At 49.3% G+C, this 18,515-nt stretch overlaps 1 protein-coding gene across 1 annotated transcript in view; it reads right to left on the minus strand.

Annotated features, from left to right (window-relative positions):
* Nucleotides 1-18,515, minus strand: part of UNC13C (unc-13 homolog C) — a 1,075,146-nt gene that overhangs the window by 110,756 nt on the left and 945,875 nt on the right. The window contains exon 30 of the mRNA XM_075345771.1: nucleotides 15,906-15,986. Within this exon, the coding sequence (XP_075201886.1) occupies nucleotides 15,906-15,986 (81 nt within the window). The remainder of the gene's footprint in view (nucleotides 1-15,905; nucleotides 15,987-18,515) is intronic.

The following is an 18,515-nucleotide window of genomic DNA, read 5'->3' on the forward strand; positions in this document are numbered from 1 at the left end:
GGACATCAAGAGATAATCAAAATAAAATGGCAAAATGCGGAAGAAATAAAAGAAACATTAAAGAGGAAATGTGATAGAAAAGATATAAATGCATATTGCGAGAATAGATTACAGGGAGATATGACATTATCCTCTTATCAGTTTAAATACTGTGAGAATGAAGTGATTATTTTTATTCTCCTACACTAAGACTATAGAAGCCATAGCGCTAAATTCATAACATGGGTCGTGGAAATGAAATGTCAGATGTGACAGACTTATTATATCAATGCTTTAAGGCAAATAGGCAAGGCTAGAAAATGATTTAATTTGCTGTGAGGAAATTGGATCTCTTGAAAAAAAAAAAGATTAATCTACAAATATGGAAATACCTCTATGCTAGAACATGGATATTCACATTAGCAAACAATGGCCATATTAAAGCTACATAGGAGCAGATTATTAAGGATATTTTGTTCATTGTGCAATGTTGGTCAGTACTATTAGATTTCGTAGATCCCGAAAAGATAATTAACAATCTACCCAGTACTGGGCTACATTGGGATGGTTGAAAAAGGAAGTGAGGAGACTAAGACCCAAGTAAGGCCCCTTTCCCACGTCAGTGATTCTGGTACGTTTGTGCTTTTTTTTAAAACGTACCAGTATATACCATTATAATCAATGGGTCTGCTCATACATCAGTGATTTTTCACTGAACGTGTCTCCGTGCAGCGTGCACGCGTGACCGTGATTCTGCACGGAGACAAGTCAGTTTTTTCTGGCATCACTGATGACCCACGGACAACACTATGGTGTGATCCGTGTGTGATCAGTGAAACACGTACCAGAAAATCACGGACATATTAAATATTAAATATTTTCAACTTACCTTTCCTGCGATTCGGTCTGCAGCCTCTGGTCTCGGCAGCTCCTGCCTGGCTCATGAATATTCATGAGAGCAGGAAAACCCGACCAGGAAGTAGGTGCTGAGAGCGGTGGGCGGACGCTGCAGACCCGAGGAGATCAGCACCATGGACAGCAGCAGTGAAGGCAGGTGAGTAATGTCCATATGCAATCACGGATTGCACATGGACAACCCACGTGTGCCATGAATCACAGAACACGGAGGGACATGTGCGTGTTTTACACGTCAGTAAAGAACGTCAGTGTTTTTCACTGACGTGTGAAACGAGCCTAAAGGTGGGAAAGCGGGATTTTGTAGCAAAATTGTGCTAACATTGCACATGCTTGATGGACAGAAAATGTAGCGGTTAGTAAAATCAAGTGGCAGATGCTAAAATTTCAAGTCAATACCTTGCTTGGTATTTTCACACAACTAACAACTATATATGACACTTTGTTGGTTGAGTAGCTCCATGACTGCAACACAGTTTTCATTTAATACATTAAAGGGAACCTGTGAGGTGCAATATGCACCCAGAACCACGAGCAGTGGTTCTGCCCCTGAATGGCCCTGTTGGTATGCTAACATGCTAACGAATGTGCAGCAGCAGAGACATGGTCGCTCTCACCGCTATCTGCAGCCACCGCCCTGACGCAGGATTTCGGCTCAGTGCGCATGATCAGAAGTCCTGGACTTCCAGTCATGCGTACTATGAAGCCGGGTGTACGTGTGGAGCCCCTGAAGCTTCAGTTGGCACAAAGGTACTGCAGCTAAGGCCGAGGTGTGGTATCCCATTCCTGGGTAAGGAGGAGTTCACAAATTGGTGTACACACAAACACAGCTACACTCTCATTTGGCAACACTCCATCAGGTCAGAGTTATGTCGGCCAGCTGGGAGGTGGAGTCTAGTTAGTGGGAGCACACTGTAGAGCATCAGACAGTCAGGAAGTGGACGTGGGTGAGTGAAGACCTGTGGTCTGGAGCTGGAGCAGCTCGGCCCAGGCACTGGAGAGAAGGGGTCCTAGAGCCCACGGAAAGTACAACATACATCCGTGGTCTCGTTCCACAAACAGCATATCGACGCGGAAGGACTTGGACGCAGTAGGGGACTGTGTTACATCTCGTGGCTCTCCTCTTGCAAGGAATGAGGTGGTCCCCCATTCCTTGTCTGCCGCGAGTCCTCCTGCTCAGCAGCGCCAAAGGCCTGGGAGACTGCAGGAGTTTCCTCCTCCTAGATGCAGCAGAAGGGTGACACCTAGTGGTTTACTCCTTGTAAGGAATGGAGTGGTCCCCCATCCCTTGCCTGCCACGTGCCCTCCTGCTCAGCATCGCAGAGGGTCGGAGTGGTTGCACAGTGTGCAAAGGATAGATGCTCAGGGAAGCAGCAAGACTTCCCTCAGCTCTGCACATTGTGAAACCGAAGATCCCGCCTTTATGACCCAGAGGCAGGAGGTTGAGCATGTGCCCCACGTGACGTCTTCTGATTCGCTCACTGGTATCACACGGCCAGATAACGAGGCTGGTGATGTGCTGAATCCTGACTGGCCGGGCCAGGACGTCACAGATCATGATTGGGTCACATCCGTCTCGCGCCCGCCCTTGGCTGGAGCTACATCTCCTTAAAAACCCCTCCTGCCATCATGGCGGCGCGTGACCGTCCTTCTATGTTTGGATGTCTGGCAGCGTGCTGCCACGCCACTGTACAGACATTGTATTTTGCAGGTCTCGCCCCTGCCTTGCTGCTCCGGCAGTATTCCGTTTAACAGGCTGTGTTCCTGTCCCAGGTGAGCTCCTTGAATCTCTGTCGGACTCACCTGGTTTCTGAAGCACACGTGCGTGGGCACCTCTGTGCTACCCTCGTGCCATATTCCTGTGACTCCCGCTGGCACACGTGCGTAGGCACCTCTGTGCGTCCCCGTGCAACAGGTACACCGAGTTGTGAGCCCCGTGCCATACAACCCTCACGGGTTAGGGCGGACAGGTGTACGCAGATCGTCTGTGACATTCCAGACGATCGCTAGCAGCAACCCGCTCACTCTTCTCCCACCATAGCAGCGGTCCCTTACACCGCACAGTGGACCTTGACCGGCGGAAGCTCTCCATATACCATCTTGGCACGCTTCCCCGGGTCCCCCTCGTAACATTACGGTCACGCCAAAGGTCTGGCTATGGCAGAAGAGCAGCAGCAGTTGCTGCGTTATGTGCAGCAGTTGGAGTCACGATTGGCAGCTGTGGAGCGGTCTTCCCCCGATAACGCTGCTCTAGCGACAATTGCCACCCAAGCGGCTACTCAGGCTGTGGAATTGAGCGGAAAGTCGCCTCGCCTTGTGCTCCCAGAGCGCTTCAACGGGGACAGCTCCGAGTGCCGTGGTTTCATAAACCAGGTTACCACCTACTTGGAGATGTCCGCCACTCTTTATGCTACTGAGAAGGCGAAAGTAGCATTCGTCCAGTCCCTGCTCACAGGGAGAGCGCTAAAATGGTCCACGCCGTTGTGAGAGCGCGGAGATCGGGTGGTGAATCACCTTCCAGTTTATCTTGAGGCCATGAGAAAGGTGTTCCTCGGGCCTCAAGTCACCCACGACTCCGCGCTGCGACTCCTACGCCTTCGGCAAATGTCCACTTCAGTCGGGGACTTTGCGGTGCAGTTCAGGACACTCGCCGCAGAGCTGGACTGGCCAGATAAAGTCCTTGTCCCTGTGTTCTGGGAGGGTCTGGCAGGGTTCGTCAAAGACGCGCTGGCCACGCGTGATGTGCCGACCACCTTAGAGGCCTTGATACGGCTTGCTTCTCGCATAGACATCCGCCACGCGGAGCGGAGGCTCGAGGTCTCTTCGGCACCCACGTCTACCTGGCCTACACAGCCTCTGACTCTCCTTCCCCACCAGACCAGTCTCCCAGCCAGTTCTGTTGATGACTCTGTGGAGCCCATGGAAGTCTCCAAGGTGGTCTCCTCTACCACAGGCTCTCGGCCGCCGGTCGTTTGCTTTGCCTGTGGGCAGAGGGGACATGTAGCTACCCGATGTTCAAAACCATCGGAAAAGAGACAGTGTCTGGTTTCCATCAGAGGAGGAACCCTAGACGCTGCCTCTCCTTCTAAATTAACCCTCAGCGCCCAGTTGCAGTTCGGCACCACTGTCTTCCCTGCCCTGGCTTGCTTAGACACTGGCGCTGACGGCAATTTCATTTCAGCCTCCCTGGCAACTAGGTACTCTGTTCCCCTGGTCCTGTTGCCTAAACCAATCAGTGTCCGGGTAGTCAACGGGTCCCTACTTGTCAAACCCATTACCCAGATCACCGTCCCTCTCAGGATGGATGTACCACCAGGCCACCATGAGCAGGTGTCCTTTCTGGTGCTTCCAGAAGGGACGGATGAGATCCTACTAGGACTCCCCTGGTTGAAACGGCATGCTCCGATACTCAACTGGACAACAGGGGAGATCTCGTCCTGGGCAGGGTCATGTAAAGAACACCTCGGGACCACCGGGTCACCCACTCCCCTAGACCTGGTGCCACCTGGCCAGACCCTCGTTCCCCCTAGGTTACGGAACGATGTACTTTCCTGGGACCATACCTCCAAGGTCGTGGGCTTCTTCAGGTCCAAAAGGACCAGTGTTCTAGAGGCCAGGCATGATTGGTGGCCGACGGCCGACTCCTCGTCCGACAACCCTGAAGTAGCGAGGTTGGTTAAAACAAAAATCGTTCAGGGCAAGAGGTACTTCCTCGTGGAGTGGGTCGGTCGTGGACCGAAGCATAGGACCTGGGAATTGGAGGATCATGTCCACGCTCCGGGTTTGGTAGCAGCCTTTGAGCACAGGCGGCGGGGGGGCCCTAGACGGGGGGGTAATGTTACATCTCGTGGCTCTCCTCTTGCAAGGAATGAGGTGGTCCCCCATTCCTTGTCTGCCGCGAGTCCTCCTGCTCAGCAGCGCCAAAGGCCTGGGAGACTGCAGGAGTTTCCTCCTCCTAGATGCAGCAGAAGGGTGACACCTAGTGGTTTACTCCTTGTAAGGAATGGAGTGGTCCCCCATCCCTTGCCTGCCACGTGCCCTCCTGCTCAGCATCGCAGAGGGTCGGAGTGGTTGCACAGTGTGCAAAGGATAGATGCTCAGGGAAGCAGCAAGACTTCCCTCAGCTCTGCACATTGTGAAACCGAAGATGCCGCCTTTATGACCCAGAGGCAGGAGGTTGAGCATGTGCCCCACGTGACGTCTTCTGATTCGCTCACTGGTATCACACGGCCAGATAACGAGGCTGGTGATGTGCTGAATCCTGACTGGCCGGGCCAGGACGTCACAGATCATGATTGGGTCACATCCGTCTCGCGCCCGCCCTTGGCTGGAGCTACATCTCCTTAAAAACCCCTCCTGCCATCATGGCGGCGCGTGACCGTCCTTCTATGTTTGGATGTCTGGCAGCGTGCTGCCACGCCACTGTACAGACATTGTATTTTGCAGGTCTCGCCCCTGCCTTGCTGCTCCGGCAGTATTCCGTTTAACAGGCTGTGTTCCTGTCCCAGGTGAGCTCCTTGAATCTCTGTCGGACTCACCTGGTTTCTGAAGCACACGTGCGTGGGCACCTCTGTGCTACCCTCGTGCCATATTCCTGTGACTCCCGCTGGCACACGTGCGTAGGCACCTCTGTGCGTCCCCGTGCAACAGGTACACCGAGTTGTGAGCCCCGTGCCATACAACCCTCACGGGTTAGGGCGGACAGGTGTACGCAGATCGTCTGTGACATTCCAGACGATCGCTAGCAGCAACCCGCTCACTCTTCTCCCACCATAGCAGCGGTCCCTTACACCGCACAGTGGACCTTGACCGGCGGAAGCTCTCCATATACCATCTTGGCACGCTTCCCCGGGTCCCCCTCGTAACATTACGGTCACGCCAAAGGTCTGGCTATGGCAAAAGAGCAGCAGCAGTTGCTGCGTTATGTGCAGCAGTTGGAGTCACGATTGGCAGCTGTGGAGCGGTCTTCCCCCGATAACGCTGCTCTAGCGACAATTGCCACCCAAGCGGCTACTCAGGCTGTGGAATTGAGCGGAAAGTCGCCTCGCCTTGTGCTCCCAGAGCGCTTCAACGGGGACAGCTCCGAGTGCCGTGGTTTCATAAACCAGGTTACCACCTACTTGGAGATGTCCGCCACTCTTTATGCTACTGAGAAGGCGAAAGTAGCATTCGTCCAGTCCCTGCTCACAGGGAGAGCGCTAAAATGGTCCACGCCGTTGTGGGAGCGCGGAGATCGGGTGGTGAATCACCTTCCAGTTTATCTTGAGGCCATGAGAAAGGTGTTCCTCGGGCCTCAAGTCACCCACGACTCCGCGCTGCGACTCCTACGCCTTCGGCAAATGTCCACTTCAGTCGGGGACTTTGCGGTGCAGTTCAGGACACTCGCCGCAGAGCTGGACTGGCCAGATAAAGTCCTTGTCCCTGTGTTCTGGGAGGGTCTGGCAGGGTTCGTCAAAGACTCGCTGGCCACGCGTGATGTGCCGACCACCTTAGAGGCCTTGATACGGCTTGCTTCTCGCATAGACATCCGCCACGCGGAGCGGAGGCTCGAGGTCTCTTCGGCACCCACGTCTACCTGGCCTACACAGCCTCTGACTCTCCTTCCCCACCAGACCAGTCTCCCAGCCAGTTCTGTTGATGACTCTGTGGAGCCCATGGAAGTCTCCAAGGTGGTCTCCTCTACCACAGGCTCTCGGCCGCCGGTCGTTTGCTTTGCCTGTGGGCAGAGGGGACATGTAGCTACCCGATGTTCAAAACCATCGGAAAAGAGACAGTGTCTGGTTTCCATCAGAGGAGGAACCCTAGACGCTGCCTCTCCTTCTAAATTAACCCTCAGCGCCCAGTTGCAGTTCGGCACCACTGTCTTCCCTGCCCTGGCTTGCTTAGACACTGGCGCTGACGGCAATTTCATTTCAGCCTCCCTGGCAACTAGGTACTCTGTTCCCCTGGTCCTGTTGCCTAAACCAATCAGTGTCCGGGTAGTCAACGGGTCCCTACTTGTCAAACCCATTACCCAGATCACCGTCCCTCTCAGGATGGATGTACCACCAGGCCACCATGAGCAGGTGTCCTTTCTGGTGCTTCCAGAAGGGACGGATGAGATCCTACTAGGACTCCCCTGGTTGAAACGGCATGCTCCGATACTCAACTGGACAACAGGGGAGATCTCGTCCTGGGCAGGGTCATGTAAAGAACACCTCGGGACCACCGGGTCACCCACTCCCCTAGACCTGGTGCCACCTGGCCAGACCCTCGTTCCCCCTAGGTTACGGAACGATGTACTTTCCTGGGACCATACCTCCAAGGTCGTGGGCTTCTTCAGGTCCAAAAGGACCAGTGTTCTAGAGGCCAGGCATGATTGGTGGCCGACGGCCGACTCCTCGTCCGACAACCCTGAAGTAGCGAGGTTGGTTAAAACAAAAATCGTTCAGGGCAAGAGGTACTTCCTCGTGGAGTGGGTCGGTCGTGGACCGAAGCATAGGACCTGGGAATTGGAGGATCATGTCCACGCTCCGGGTTTGGTAGCAGCCTTTGAGCACAGGCGGCGGGGGGGGCCCTAGACGGGGGGGTAATGTTACATCTCGTGGCTCTCCTCTTGCAAGGAATGAGGTGGTCCCCCATTCCTTGTCTGCCGCGAGTCCTCCTGCTCAGCAGCGCCAAAGGCCTGGGAGACTGCAGGAGTTTCCTCCTCCTAGATGCAGCAGAAGGGTGACACCTAGTGGTTTACTCCTTGTAAGGAATGGAGTGGTCCCCCATCCCTTGCCTGCCACGTGCCCTCCTGCTCAGCATCGCAGAGGGTCGGAGTGGTTGCACAGTGTGCAAAGGATAGATGCTCAGGGAAGCAGCAAGACTTCCCTCAGCTCTGCACATTGTGAAACCGAAGATGCCGCCTTTATGACCCAGAGGCAGGAGGTTGAGCATGTGCCCCACGTGACGTCTTCTGATTCGCTCACTGGTATCACACGGCCAGATAACGAGGCTGGTGATGTGCTGAATCCTGACTGGCCGGGCCAGGACGTCACAGATCATGATTGGGTCACATCCGTCTCGCGCCCGCCCTTGGCTGGAGCTACATCTCCTTAAAAACCCCTCCTGCCATCATGGCGGCGCGTGACCGTCCTTCTATGTTTGGATGTCTGGCAGCGTGCTGCCACGCCACTGTACAGACATTGTATTTTGCAGGTCTCGCCCCTGCCTTGCTGCTCCGGCAGTATTCCGTTTAACAGGCTGTGTTCCTGTCCCAGGTGAGCTCCTTGAATCTCTGTCGGACTCACCTGGTTTCTGAAGCACACGTGCGTGGGCACCTCTGTGCTACCCTCGTGCCATATTCCTGTGACTCCCGCTGGCACACGTGCGTAGGCACCTCTGTGCGTCCCCGTGCAACAGGTACACCGAGTTGTGAGCCCCGTGCCATACAACCCTCACGGGTTAGGGCGGACAGGTGTACGCAGATCGTCTGTGACATTCCAGACGATCGCTAGCAGCAACCCGCTCACTCTTCTCCCACCATAGCAGCGGTCCCTTACACCGCACAGTGGACCTTGACCGGCGGAAGCTCTCCATATACCATCTTGGCACGCTTCCCCGGGTCCCCCTCGTAACATTACGGTCACGCCAAAGGTCTGGCTATGGCAGAAGAGCAGCAGCAGTTGCTGCGTTATGTGCAGCAGTTGGAGTCACGATTGGCAGCTGTGGAGCGGTCTTCCCCCGATAACGCTGCTCTAGCGACAATTGCCACCCAAGCGGCTACTCAGGCTGTGGAATTGAGCGGAAAGTCGCCTCGCCTTGTGCTCCCAGAGCGCTTCAACGGGGACAGCTCCGAGTGCCGTGGTTTCATAAACCAGGTTACCACCTACTTGGAGATGTCCGCCACTCTTTATGCTACTGAGAAGGCGAAAGTAGCATTCGTCCAGTCCCTGCTCACAGGGAGAGCGCTAAAATGGTCCACGCCGTTGTGGGAGCGCGGAGATCGGGTGGTGAATCACCTTCCAGTTTATCTTGAGGCCATGAGAAAGGTGTTCCTCGGGCCTCAAGTCACCCACGACTCCGCGCTGCGACTCCTACGCCTTCGGCAAATGTCCACTTCAGTCGGGGACTTTGCGGTGCAGTTCAGGACACTCGCCGCAGAGCTGGACTGGCCAGATAAAGTCCTTGTCCCTGTGTTCTGGGAGGGTCTGGCAGGGTTCGTCAAAGACTCGCTGGCCACGCGTGATGTGCCGACCACCTTAGAGGCCTTGATACGGCTTGCTTCTCGCATAGACATTCGCCACGCGGAGCGGAGGCTCGAGGTCTCTTCGGCACCCACGTCTACCTGGCCTACACAGCCTCTGACTCTCCTTCCCCACCAGACCAGTCTCCCAGCCAGTTCTGTTGATGACTCTGTGGAGCCCATGGAAGTCTCCAAGGTGGTCTCCTCTACCACAGGCTCTCGGCCGCCGGTCGTTTGCTTTGCCTGTGGGCAGAGGGGACATGTAGCTACCCGATGTTCAAAACCATCGGAAAAGAGACAGTGTCTGGTTTCCATCAGAGGAGGAACCCTAGACGCTGCCTCTCCTTCTAAATTAACCCTCAGCGCCCAGTTGCAGTTCGGCACCACTGTCTTCCCTGCCCTGGCTTGCTTAGACACTGGCGCTGACGGCAATTTCATTTCAGCCTCCCTGGCAACTAGGTACTCTGTTCCCCTGGTCCTGTTGCCTAAACCAATCAGTGTCCGGGTAGTCAACGGGTCCCTACTTGTCAAACCCATTACCCAGATCACCGTCCCTCTCAGGATGGATGTACCACCAGGCCACCATGAGCAGGTGTCCTTTCTGGTGCTTCCAGAAGGGACGGATGAGATCCTACTAGGACTCCCCTGGTTGAAACGGCATGCTCCGATACTCAACTGGACAACAGGGGAGATCTCGTCCTGGGCAGGGTCATGTAAAGAACACCTCGGGACCACCGGGTCACCCACTCCCCTAGACCTGGTGCCACCTGGCCAGACCCTCGTTCCCCCTAGGTTACGGAACGATGTACTTTCCTGGGACCATACCTCCAAGGTCGTGGGCTTCTTCAGGTCCAAAAGGACCAGTGTTCTAGAGGCCAGGCATGATTGGTGGCCGACGGCCGACTCCTCGTCCGACAACCCTGAAGTAGCGAGGTTGGTTAAAACAAAAATCGTTCAGGGCAAGAGGTACTTCCTCGTGGAGTGGGTCGGTCGTGGACCGAAGCATAGGACCTGGGAATTGGAGGATCATGTCCACGCTCCGGGTTTGGTAGCAGCCTTTGAGCACAGGCGGCGGGGGGGCCCTAGACGGGGGGGTAATGTTACATCTCGTGGCTCTCCTCTTGCAAGGAATGAGGTGGTCCCCCATTCCTTGTCTGCCGCGAGTCCTCCTGCTCAGCAGCGCCAAAGGCCTGGGAGACTGCAGGAGTTTCCTCCTCCTAGATGCAGCAGAAGGGTGACACCTAGTGGTTTACTCCTTGTAAGGAATGGAGTGGTCCCCCATCCCTTGCCTGCCACGTGCCCTCCTGCTCAGCATCGCAGAGGGTCGGAGTGGTTGCACAGTGTGCAAAGGATAGATGCTCAGGGAAGCAGCAAGACTTCCCTCAGCTCTGCACATTGTGAAACCGAAGATGCCGCCTTTATGACCCAGAGGCAGGAGGTTGAGCATGTGCCCCACGTGACGTCTTCTGATTCGCTCACTGGTATCACACGGCCAGATAACGAGGCTGGTGATGTGCTGAATCCTGACTGGCCGGGCCAGGACGTCACAGATCATGATTGGGTCACATCCGTCTCGCGCCCGCCCTTGGCTGGAGCTACATCTCCTTAAAAACCCCTCCTGCCATCATGGCGGCGCGTGACCGTCCTTCTATGTTTGGATGTCTGGCAGCGTGCTGCCACGCCACTGTACAGACATTGTATTTTGCAGGTCTCGCCCCTGCCTTGCTGCTCCGGCAGTATTCCGTTTAACAGGCTGTGTTCCTGTCCCAGGTGAGCTCCTTGAATCTCTGTCGGACTCACCTGGTTTCTGAAGCACACGTGCGTGGGCACCTCTGTGCTACCCTCGTGCCATATTCCTGTGACTCCCGCTGGCACACGTGCGTAGGCACCTCTGTGCGTCCCCGTGCAACAGGTACACCGAGTTGTGAGCCCCGTGCCATACAACCCTCACGGGTTAGGGCGGACAGGTGTACGCAGATCGTCTGTGACATTCCAGACGATCGCTAGCAGCAACCCGCTCACTCTTCTCCCACCATAGCAGCGGTCCCTTACACCGCACAGTGGACCTTGACCGGCGGAAGCTCTCCATATACCATCTTGGCACGCTTCCCCGGGTCCCACTCGTAACAGGACTGGCCCCTCAACTAGTGGAGAACTACAAGGCTCAGCTAGCAAACCGGAGGCTAAGGTTACCGCAAGTACTGAAGCCACATCCGCACACAAATCCGCGGGAAGTGACCATATATGGCCAAGGGACAGAACTTCAAGCCACCCTACAGGGTACATGGACACCGGCTTAGGGCACTGGGACAGGCGGGAGAGGTCAGCGCAGGAAGACGTCCAAGGAAGGAACATAAAAGGGTGCACTGGGTTATGCCTCCGAACTATCCGGGGATGGGCTGGAGCCCATCTCAGCATAACTTAGCACTCCAGGGGCGACACAAAATCTTGAGATTGCAGTCCTGTGTTGCCCAGTTATTTGTCTGCGCCTCTGGCCCTGCACCCCGCCATTACTACTACTACTCCCAACAGCCCCGGGGCCCAGCTCTACCCGTGAAGAGCTATTCCAACTCCACTGCATAACCACCATCCCCACAAAAACTGCATAGCAGTGGCGGCACCTATTTTGCCGCACACCACAGGTGTCGTCATGAACTATCATCCCTTGTAAATATTTCCCCCACCATCACCGCCATTTTATTTAACGACACCACCGGGGTCACGGAGCCGAACCCTGTCATTGTGACATCCTCCGAGCAGAGCAGACCCAGCCCGATAACGAGTAACCCCCAGGCCCCGGTGCGGGCGTTTCATATGCGTCACGGCTTCAAACTGGTGTAGTGCGCATGACCGAAAGTCCGGGGACATTCTGATTATGCACACTGAGCTAAAAACCAGTGGTGGCAGCAGAGATGAGCCTGACCATGCTTATGGTTCTGCGCATTCATTAGCATGTTAGCACGCTTTTGTGGGCGTGCTTACATGATAAGGGGTTAACTAGCCAAGGGAACTAACGCACTTGTGACTAGTCGCTGACCTCATTAGCATATTATAAAGAATCTTTACAAATTCTTTTTCTAAAGATCTCTTTATCTATTCTACTAGATACAAGGACAGTTAGGCAGGGATTAGCAATATATACCCAGAACTGCTCGTGGTTCTGGGTGCATATTGTACCTGACAGGTTCCCTTTAATCAGAATGTATAACTTGTATAATTCCCTTAGGTTTGCATGGCCAGTTCATAAGTGAATTGCTACAGATATTGTACATCATATGTTATTTATGCTTTGACATCTCAAGTGCTCAATCTCTCTTCTTTTAGTTCCACCATATTATAGAAACATTACAGTATGCATGTAACTAATCAAGTTCCCTAGTGAAGTTTGTTAGCTAACAAGTTAACTTTGAAAACACACACAGAAGCTATACATTTATTTTCATAAGCTCATTGAGATACCATCACATTTTATAGCACTGGAGGGGGGGGCACAGAAGACACCAAAAGATTCCCCCGGAAACAAGCAAACTCAAGATGAAGTTTGTCAAAAATCGACAGGTCAAGCACATTTTTCAATATTTTCTATGTAAAAATACATAGATAAATATGATATTCTGGGTGAATGTCCTATTTTTAAACTGGATCTGTGACTAGTTTTGGCAATATAAACTACATGCATCACTAAATAGATGTCTCAGTCGTAATAAAGATGTATTTACTTTAACACTTCATGTCTTAATGACTTTATGACATTTAAACCCAATCTCCACCCACCTTGAGTGATTGACAGCTCCTCACTGTTTCTCCTCCCTACTGAGATCTCACACTGCTCACTATAAACTGCAGCTATTACCAGAGAAAATACACTTGGACTCATGTGCTATTGAATCCTATAAAATACTCACCAAAATATCAAGAATATACAGCAATTCTGACATGAATTTTCAAAGTAAATACACCAGTTTCTTTGTAATAATATATAAAGGTTTTACTGTGAAGTCTGTTGACAGATGTACTTTAAAGCTACTACACCATTTTTTGACATGAGTAACTATGTTGGCCTAGTGGACAGTTCTTTGGCGTCTTTTCAATTTAGTATTTTCTATCCTTTGATGCTTTTACCCCATAGAAATAAGTGGTATACTAGTAATAATAAAGGTCCTACATTGCCTAGAGCAAAGGAGGGACTTTAAACATAAATTTCAGCATTATATAAATGTATATAATACATTCACTGAATGTACATTGTTAATTTCTTGATAAGCTTTGCTTTATTGGCATTTCATATTGTACATTCAATTTAGGCTTTGTACACAAAATGATGTTTACATTTGAAAAATGAGAAAGCATTGCAAATAATACACAAAAAATTAACATAATGCACAGCAATGTAATAACTATAAAATGGTTAAAAGAACTCCCATTTACAAAGCAGGTTTATTCACAAGTAGCATGTTCATTCTTCTCGCTAGTTATAGTTTAAGTGACAGAGCCGCTGCAAAAAATATGACAAAACCTATAAAAGCCACTTCAGAATAGACCGCTGGCTTTTTTCTGTTGCAGCTTTGCCTAGGAAAACTTTTCTGGGTCTCCTGACATCTGAAAGACATTGTGCTAGATACATCCAAACTTCTACACCAGAATTCTGGAGTAAAAGCTTTGAAAAGTCCAAAACATTTGGCAGAACTTGGCGTAGCGACAAAACTTTCTGACTTTTCACCCTAGTTTCTCCTCGATCCACCAAAATAGGTGGAGTGTGGTAGGATGGGGGTAAAATGAGGTCATAACACCAGAGCTCATCTAATTCATGATGTTCTGTAAGCTAGAAATCTACCTCCATTCCCTCACTCGAGTAAGATTTATGGAGTAGTGCATGGAAGCGCATTCCACTTGTCAAACGTTCCAGATTTATGAAGAGGCATGCAGCTATACAGGAATCAGCAGCATCTGACTCTAGTATGTCCCGTCATCAAGACCGGTGAGAAAATTGCGGTCTTGGTGAATCGCTACCATTGTGTGCACATGTTCCAAAATAGTTTCTCTCTAGTAAGAAAACCCAGTTTCCCCCTATTCAGAATTCTTGTCCCTTGACCAGAATAAAGAAGATTATATAGATTAATTATTTCTTTGTAGTAATGTACCTGTTATGTTCAGTATAAAAAGAGAATTGGAAGCACATCAATAGAGGCAGAGTGGATCTGCATGGTCCCAAAAGCACAAAGATCGCTAGAGCAGATCCAATATTCTCAAACTACAAACAGAAATTCAGCACTTAACATTTTCCAAATCCTTTTTAAAACTTCAAATTTATTGAACAATTAAAAACTTGATATAAATACAGGAAGTCCATGTTTGTTACATCCTACGCGTTTTAGCCAATGGCCTTACTGATGGTCTGTAAGGCCAAAGGCTGAAAAGCATAGGGTGTTACAGTCACGGACTTGCTATATTAATATGGAGCTTTAAAACTTCACATTTATTGAATAATTGAAAACTCCATATTAATACAGCAAAGTCCAGTAACATCCTATGCGTTTTGGCCGATGGCCTTAGTCATAGGCTGTAAGACCATAGGCCGAAACGCATAGGGTGTTACAGTCACAGACTTGCTATATTAATTTGGAGTTTTAAAACTTCACATTTATTGAATAATTAAAAACTCCATATTAATACAGCAAAGTACTTGTCGGTAACATCCTACGCATTTCAGCCGATGGCCTTACTCATTGTCTGTAAGGCCATAGGCCGAAACATGTAGGGTGTTACAGTCACAGACTTGCTGCATTAATATGGAGTTTTAAAACTTCACATTTATTGAATAATTAAAAACTTCATATTAATACAGCACAGTCCGTGTCGGTAACATCCTATGCTTTTCGGCCGATGGCCTTACTAATGGTCTGTAAGACCATAGGCCGAAAAGCGTAGGTGGTATAGACATGGATTTGCTGTATTAATATGGAGCTATAAAATGTCACATTTATTGAATAATTAAAAAGCACCTGGGTTTCTATTTTCAGTTTCACCCGTTATATCCAGCAGTACACAGAACAACCATTGTTTTGAATGGGTATTGTCTAATATTCGATTTCCCCTGGAGTGGGGTTGGATGATGTCCTCTGTGTTGGTGCTGCAGAGATACTGAAAACAGCTAGGTTTTCCTACAATTACAACTGACCAGTGAAATCTCAGAAAGGTGATACTTTAGAACAGTGTTTCCCAAACACCAGTCCTCATGGCCCCCAACAGGTTGTGTTTTCAGGATTTCCTTAGTGTTGTACTTAGTGTAGTCCTTAGTGATGCTTTGGAAATGATTCCTTCACCAGTTCAATACTAAGGAAATCCTGAAAACCTGACCTGTTAGGGGCTGGGAGGAGTAGATTCTGGGAAACACTGCTTTAGGCAATTCCTATTTCTTAGAAGGGCCCCTAAATGGATGTCAAATGAGGGAAACCTTTACTATGAATTCCTAATGCTAAGTGGCACAGATTCCATTCTTCTCCATCTTGTGCTATACTCCAATGTTTAATGACATTGCTGTAGTAATCATTTTAGAACCATCTGTTTAAAAAAAAACACTCAGTATTCTTCCAGAGAAGGCTTCAATGTATATTTAATATGTTGTATATTCCCAAAGGCAAAGTGTAACTTTGCACTGAAAAGGATTTGATCAGTTACAGAATCTTGGAGAAATAGCAGACAACAGCTTCAGGGGCTGATAAATATTTTTATAGAAATAACCATCTGCCGAAATACTAAATTATCTTTCCAGGCTGTTGTTATTAATAGATGATCAAGGTACCTTAATTGTGGCCAGAACAACCTCCATAACCGAGCACTGCCGAGGCGTGAGACTTCTGGCTTCCTCTCGAATCACATGATCCTACAAAAAATAAAATAGAAAACAAATGAAAGCGGCTTCTACCCCAGTAAAGTACAACTCTGTTCCAAAACTGGTAATTAATCTAAAATCTGCTGCATTTATATTTCTTGGCCCGTGTAAAAATAATTCACAGTAGATTAACTAGGATTATTAAATCAGAGAAAATCATGTAATTGTTAAGCATTCAACCATTTTTACTGACTAATGACAGGTGGGAGCCTGAATACCTTCCCAAAATAATACCTGCTTTCAGCGCGGCACTTAATATGCTTATATTTTGCCAGAAAACTGAATATAGGAAATTTTTCTTCATTCATCTTTATTTTCAGATAAATTAATGAGCTGCTAATACATGAGGAAATAAATTCTGTATTGTAGGAATGTTCAGCATGTGTTATTTTAGAGATTGGAACTTGGGAAACTCAAATTCATTGAAAATAAGGCACATTATTTAGTCTCTGAATTATGAAAAAAATCCCAGACAAGACTGCAATATTAATTTTAATTTATAGATTTTTTTTTTAACTGTGGTTATTGTTTGCCCCTCTGAAGGGAGCATCATTTATTATATTCAGATCCCAGACATCTTCAATATCATTAAAAATAAATGTATTCTATAGCACAATTTATTTCTGTATTCCAATATTGCAAGTAGAGCATATTACTCAAATATATTCTAAAATAAAGTAACCATCATATTACTTATCTCATACTAGTCGTGTCAAGGAGAAAGTATAGGTATATACAGTAACAATTACATTGACCTCTGATCCTTCCATTAGCAAACTAATCGCAATTAGTGTCAACTCTATTACTACTACATAGGTGTCATGATTCATACTTGGATCTGCACTGCTGCGCCTTTTGTTGGCATACTATCTTTGGGCTCAAGTGAATCTCACTCTGCCTCCTTCCTGTTGTCGGGCCGCTCCCTTGGAACATCGCCAGTAATAGTTCCTGCTTGCAGCATGTGTGCCTCGCTTTGTGAGTTTTCCTTGATCTGTCCTGTTCCCTGCTTCCTTGTCCTGACCCGTGTCATCCTCCCGGTTCGTCTGTTCCATTATCTAACTCCTGTGTCTTGTTCTCCCTAGTCCTGCCAGTCCTCCACCTAGTCCCGACCCGTTACCTCCTCTCCCTTGAACGTTACCTAGATTTTCCAGCCTCTGACCTGTATTTTTGTCCTAGAATTTGGCTCTGTATTTCCCTCCTGCTGTTTATGTGATCTCTTGGCTTCCGACCAATGGCTATCACCTGACTACGTCCGGTTTTCTCCTGTAATACTGACGAGACCTCCTGTTGCATACCCGGCTAATTGACTACTCTTGCGTCCGCTAGTGATTATTCTGATAACTGCTCTCTGAAGCTATATCTTCTGCTAGCTTCAGTAGTTTCTTTGCCGACATGACAATAGGCCAAGTAAATGTAGCAAAGCAAAAAAGGGAGAGAAATCAAATTATTATAGATGCCCTGAGTCATAATCAACTAATGGACATCATCACTGGATTGGAGTTGATGGAATGGATTCTTTTTGATGTGACTGTGTATTTCATGATAGCATCAAACGAGACCTGGGAAAAGTGCAGTCCATGACCACATTTGGCCTTCTAGCTGTTCAAGTCCGGCCCGATGACCGAGATAGCTGAAGGACTGAAAACAATGGTCTTTGGGCCGCACAATGCGGTCTACAAATATCTGTAAGGTAGTCACAGTGCAGAGGAAACCACCCTATTTTCATTAGCACAAGAAAGTATAAGAAGTAATGGGATGGAACTAAAAGGAAAGAGATTCATATTAGACATTAGGAAAAACTTTCTGACAGTGAGGGCAATCAGGGAGTGGAACAGGCTACCACGGGAGGTGGTGAGCTCTCCATCAATGGAAATCTTCAAGCGGAAGCTGGATAAACATATACAGTGCCTACAAGTAGTATTCAACCCCCTGCAGATTTAGCAGGTTTACACATTCGGAATTAACTTGGCATTGTGACATTTGGACTGTAGATCAGCCTGGAAGTGTGAAATGCACTGCAGCAAAAAAGAATGTTATTTCTTTTTTTTTTTAAATTGAGAAAAGTTTATTCAGAGGGTCATTTATTATTCAACCCCTCAAACCACCAGAATTCTGTTTGGTTCCCCTAAAGTATTAAGAAGTATTTCAGGCACAAAGAACAATGAGCTTCACATGTTTGGATTAATTATCTCTTTTTCCAGCCTTTTCTGACTAATTAAGACCCTCCCCAAACTTGTGAACAGCACTCATACATGGTCAACATGGGAAAGACAAAGAAGCATTTCAAGGCCATCAGAGACAAGATTGTGGAGAGTCACAAGGCTGGCAAGGGGTACAAAACCCTTTCCAAGGAGTTGGGCCTACCTGTCTCCACTGTTGGAAGCATCATCCGGAAGTGGAAGGCTTATGGAACTACTGTTAGCCTTCCACGGCCTGGACAGCCTTTGAAAGTTTCCTCCCATGCCGAGGCCAGGCTTGTCCAAAGAGTAAAGGCTAACCCAAGGACAACAAGGAAGGAGC

The sequence above is a fragment of the Anomaloglossus baeobatrachus genome, chromosome 4 (assembly GCF_048569485.1).
Source record: "Anomaloglossus baeobatrachus isolate aAnoBae1 chromosome 4, aAnoBae1.hap1, whole genome shotgun sequence".
NCBI classification, from domain to species: Eukaryota; Metazoa; Chordata; class Amphibia; order Anura; family Aromobatidae; genus Anomaloglossus; species Anomaloglossus baeobatrachus.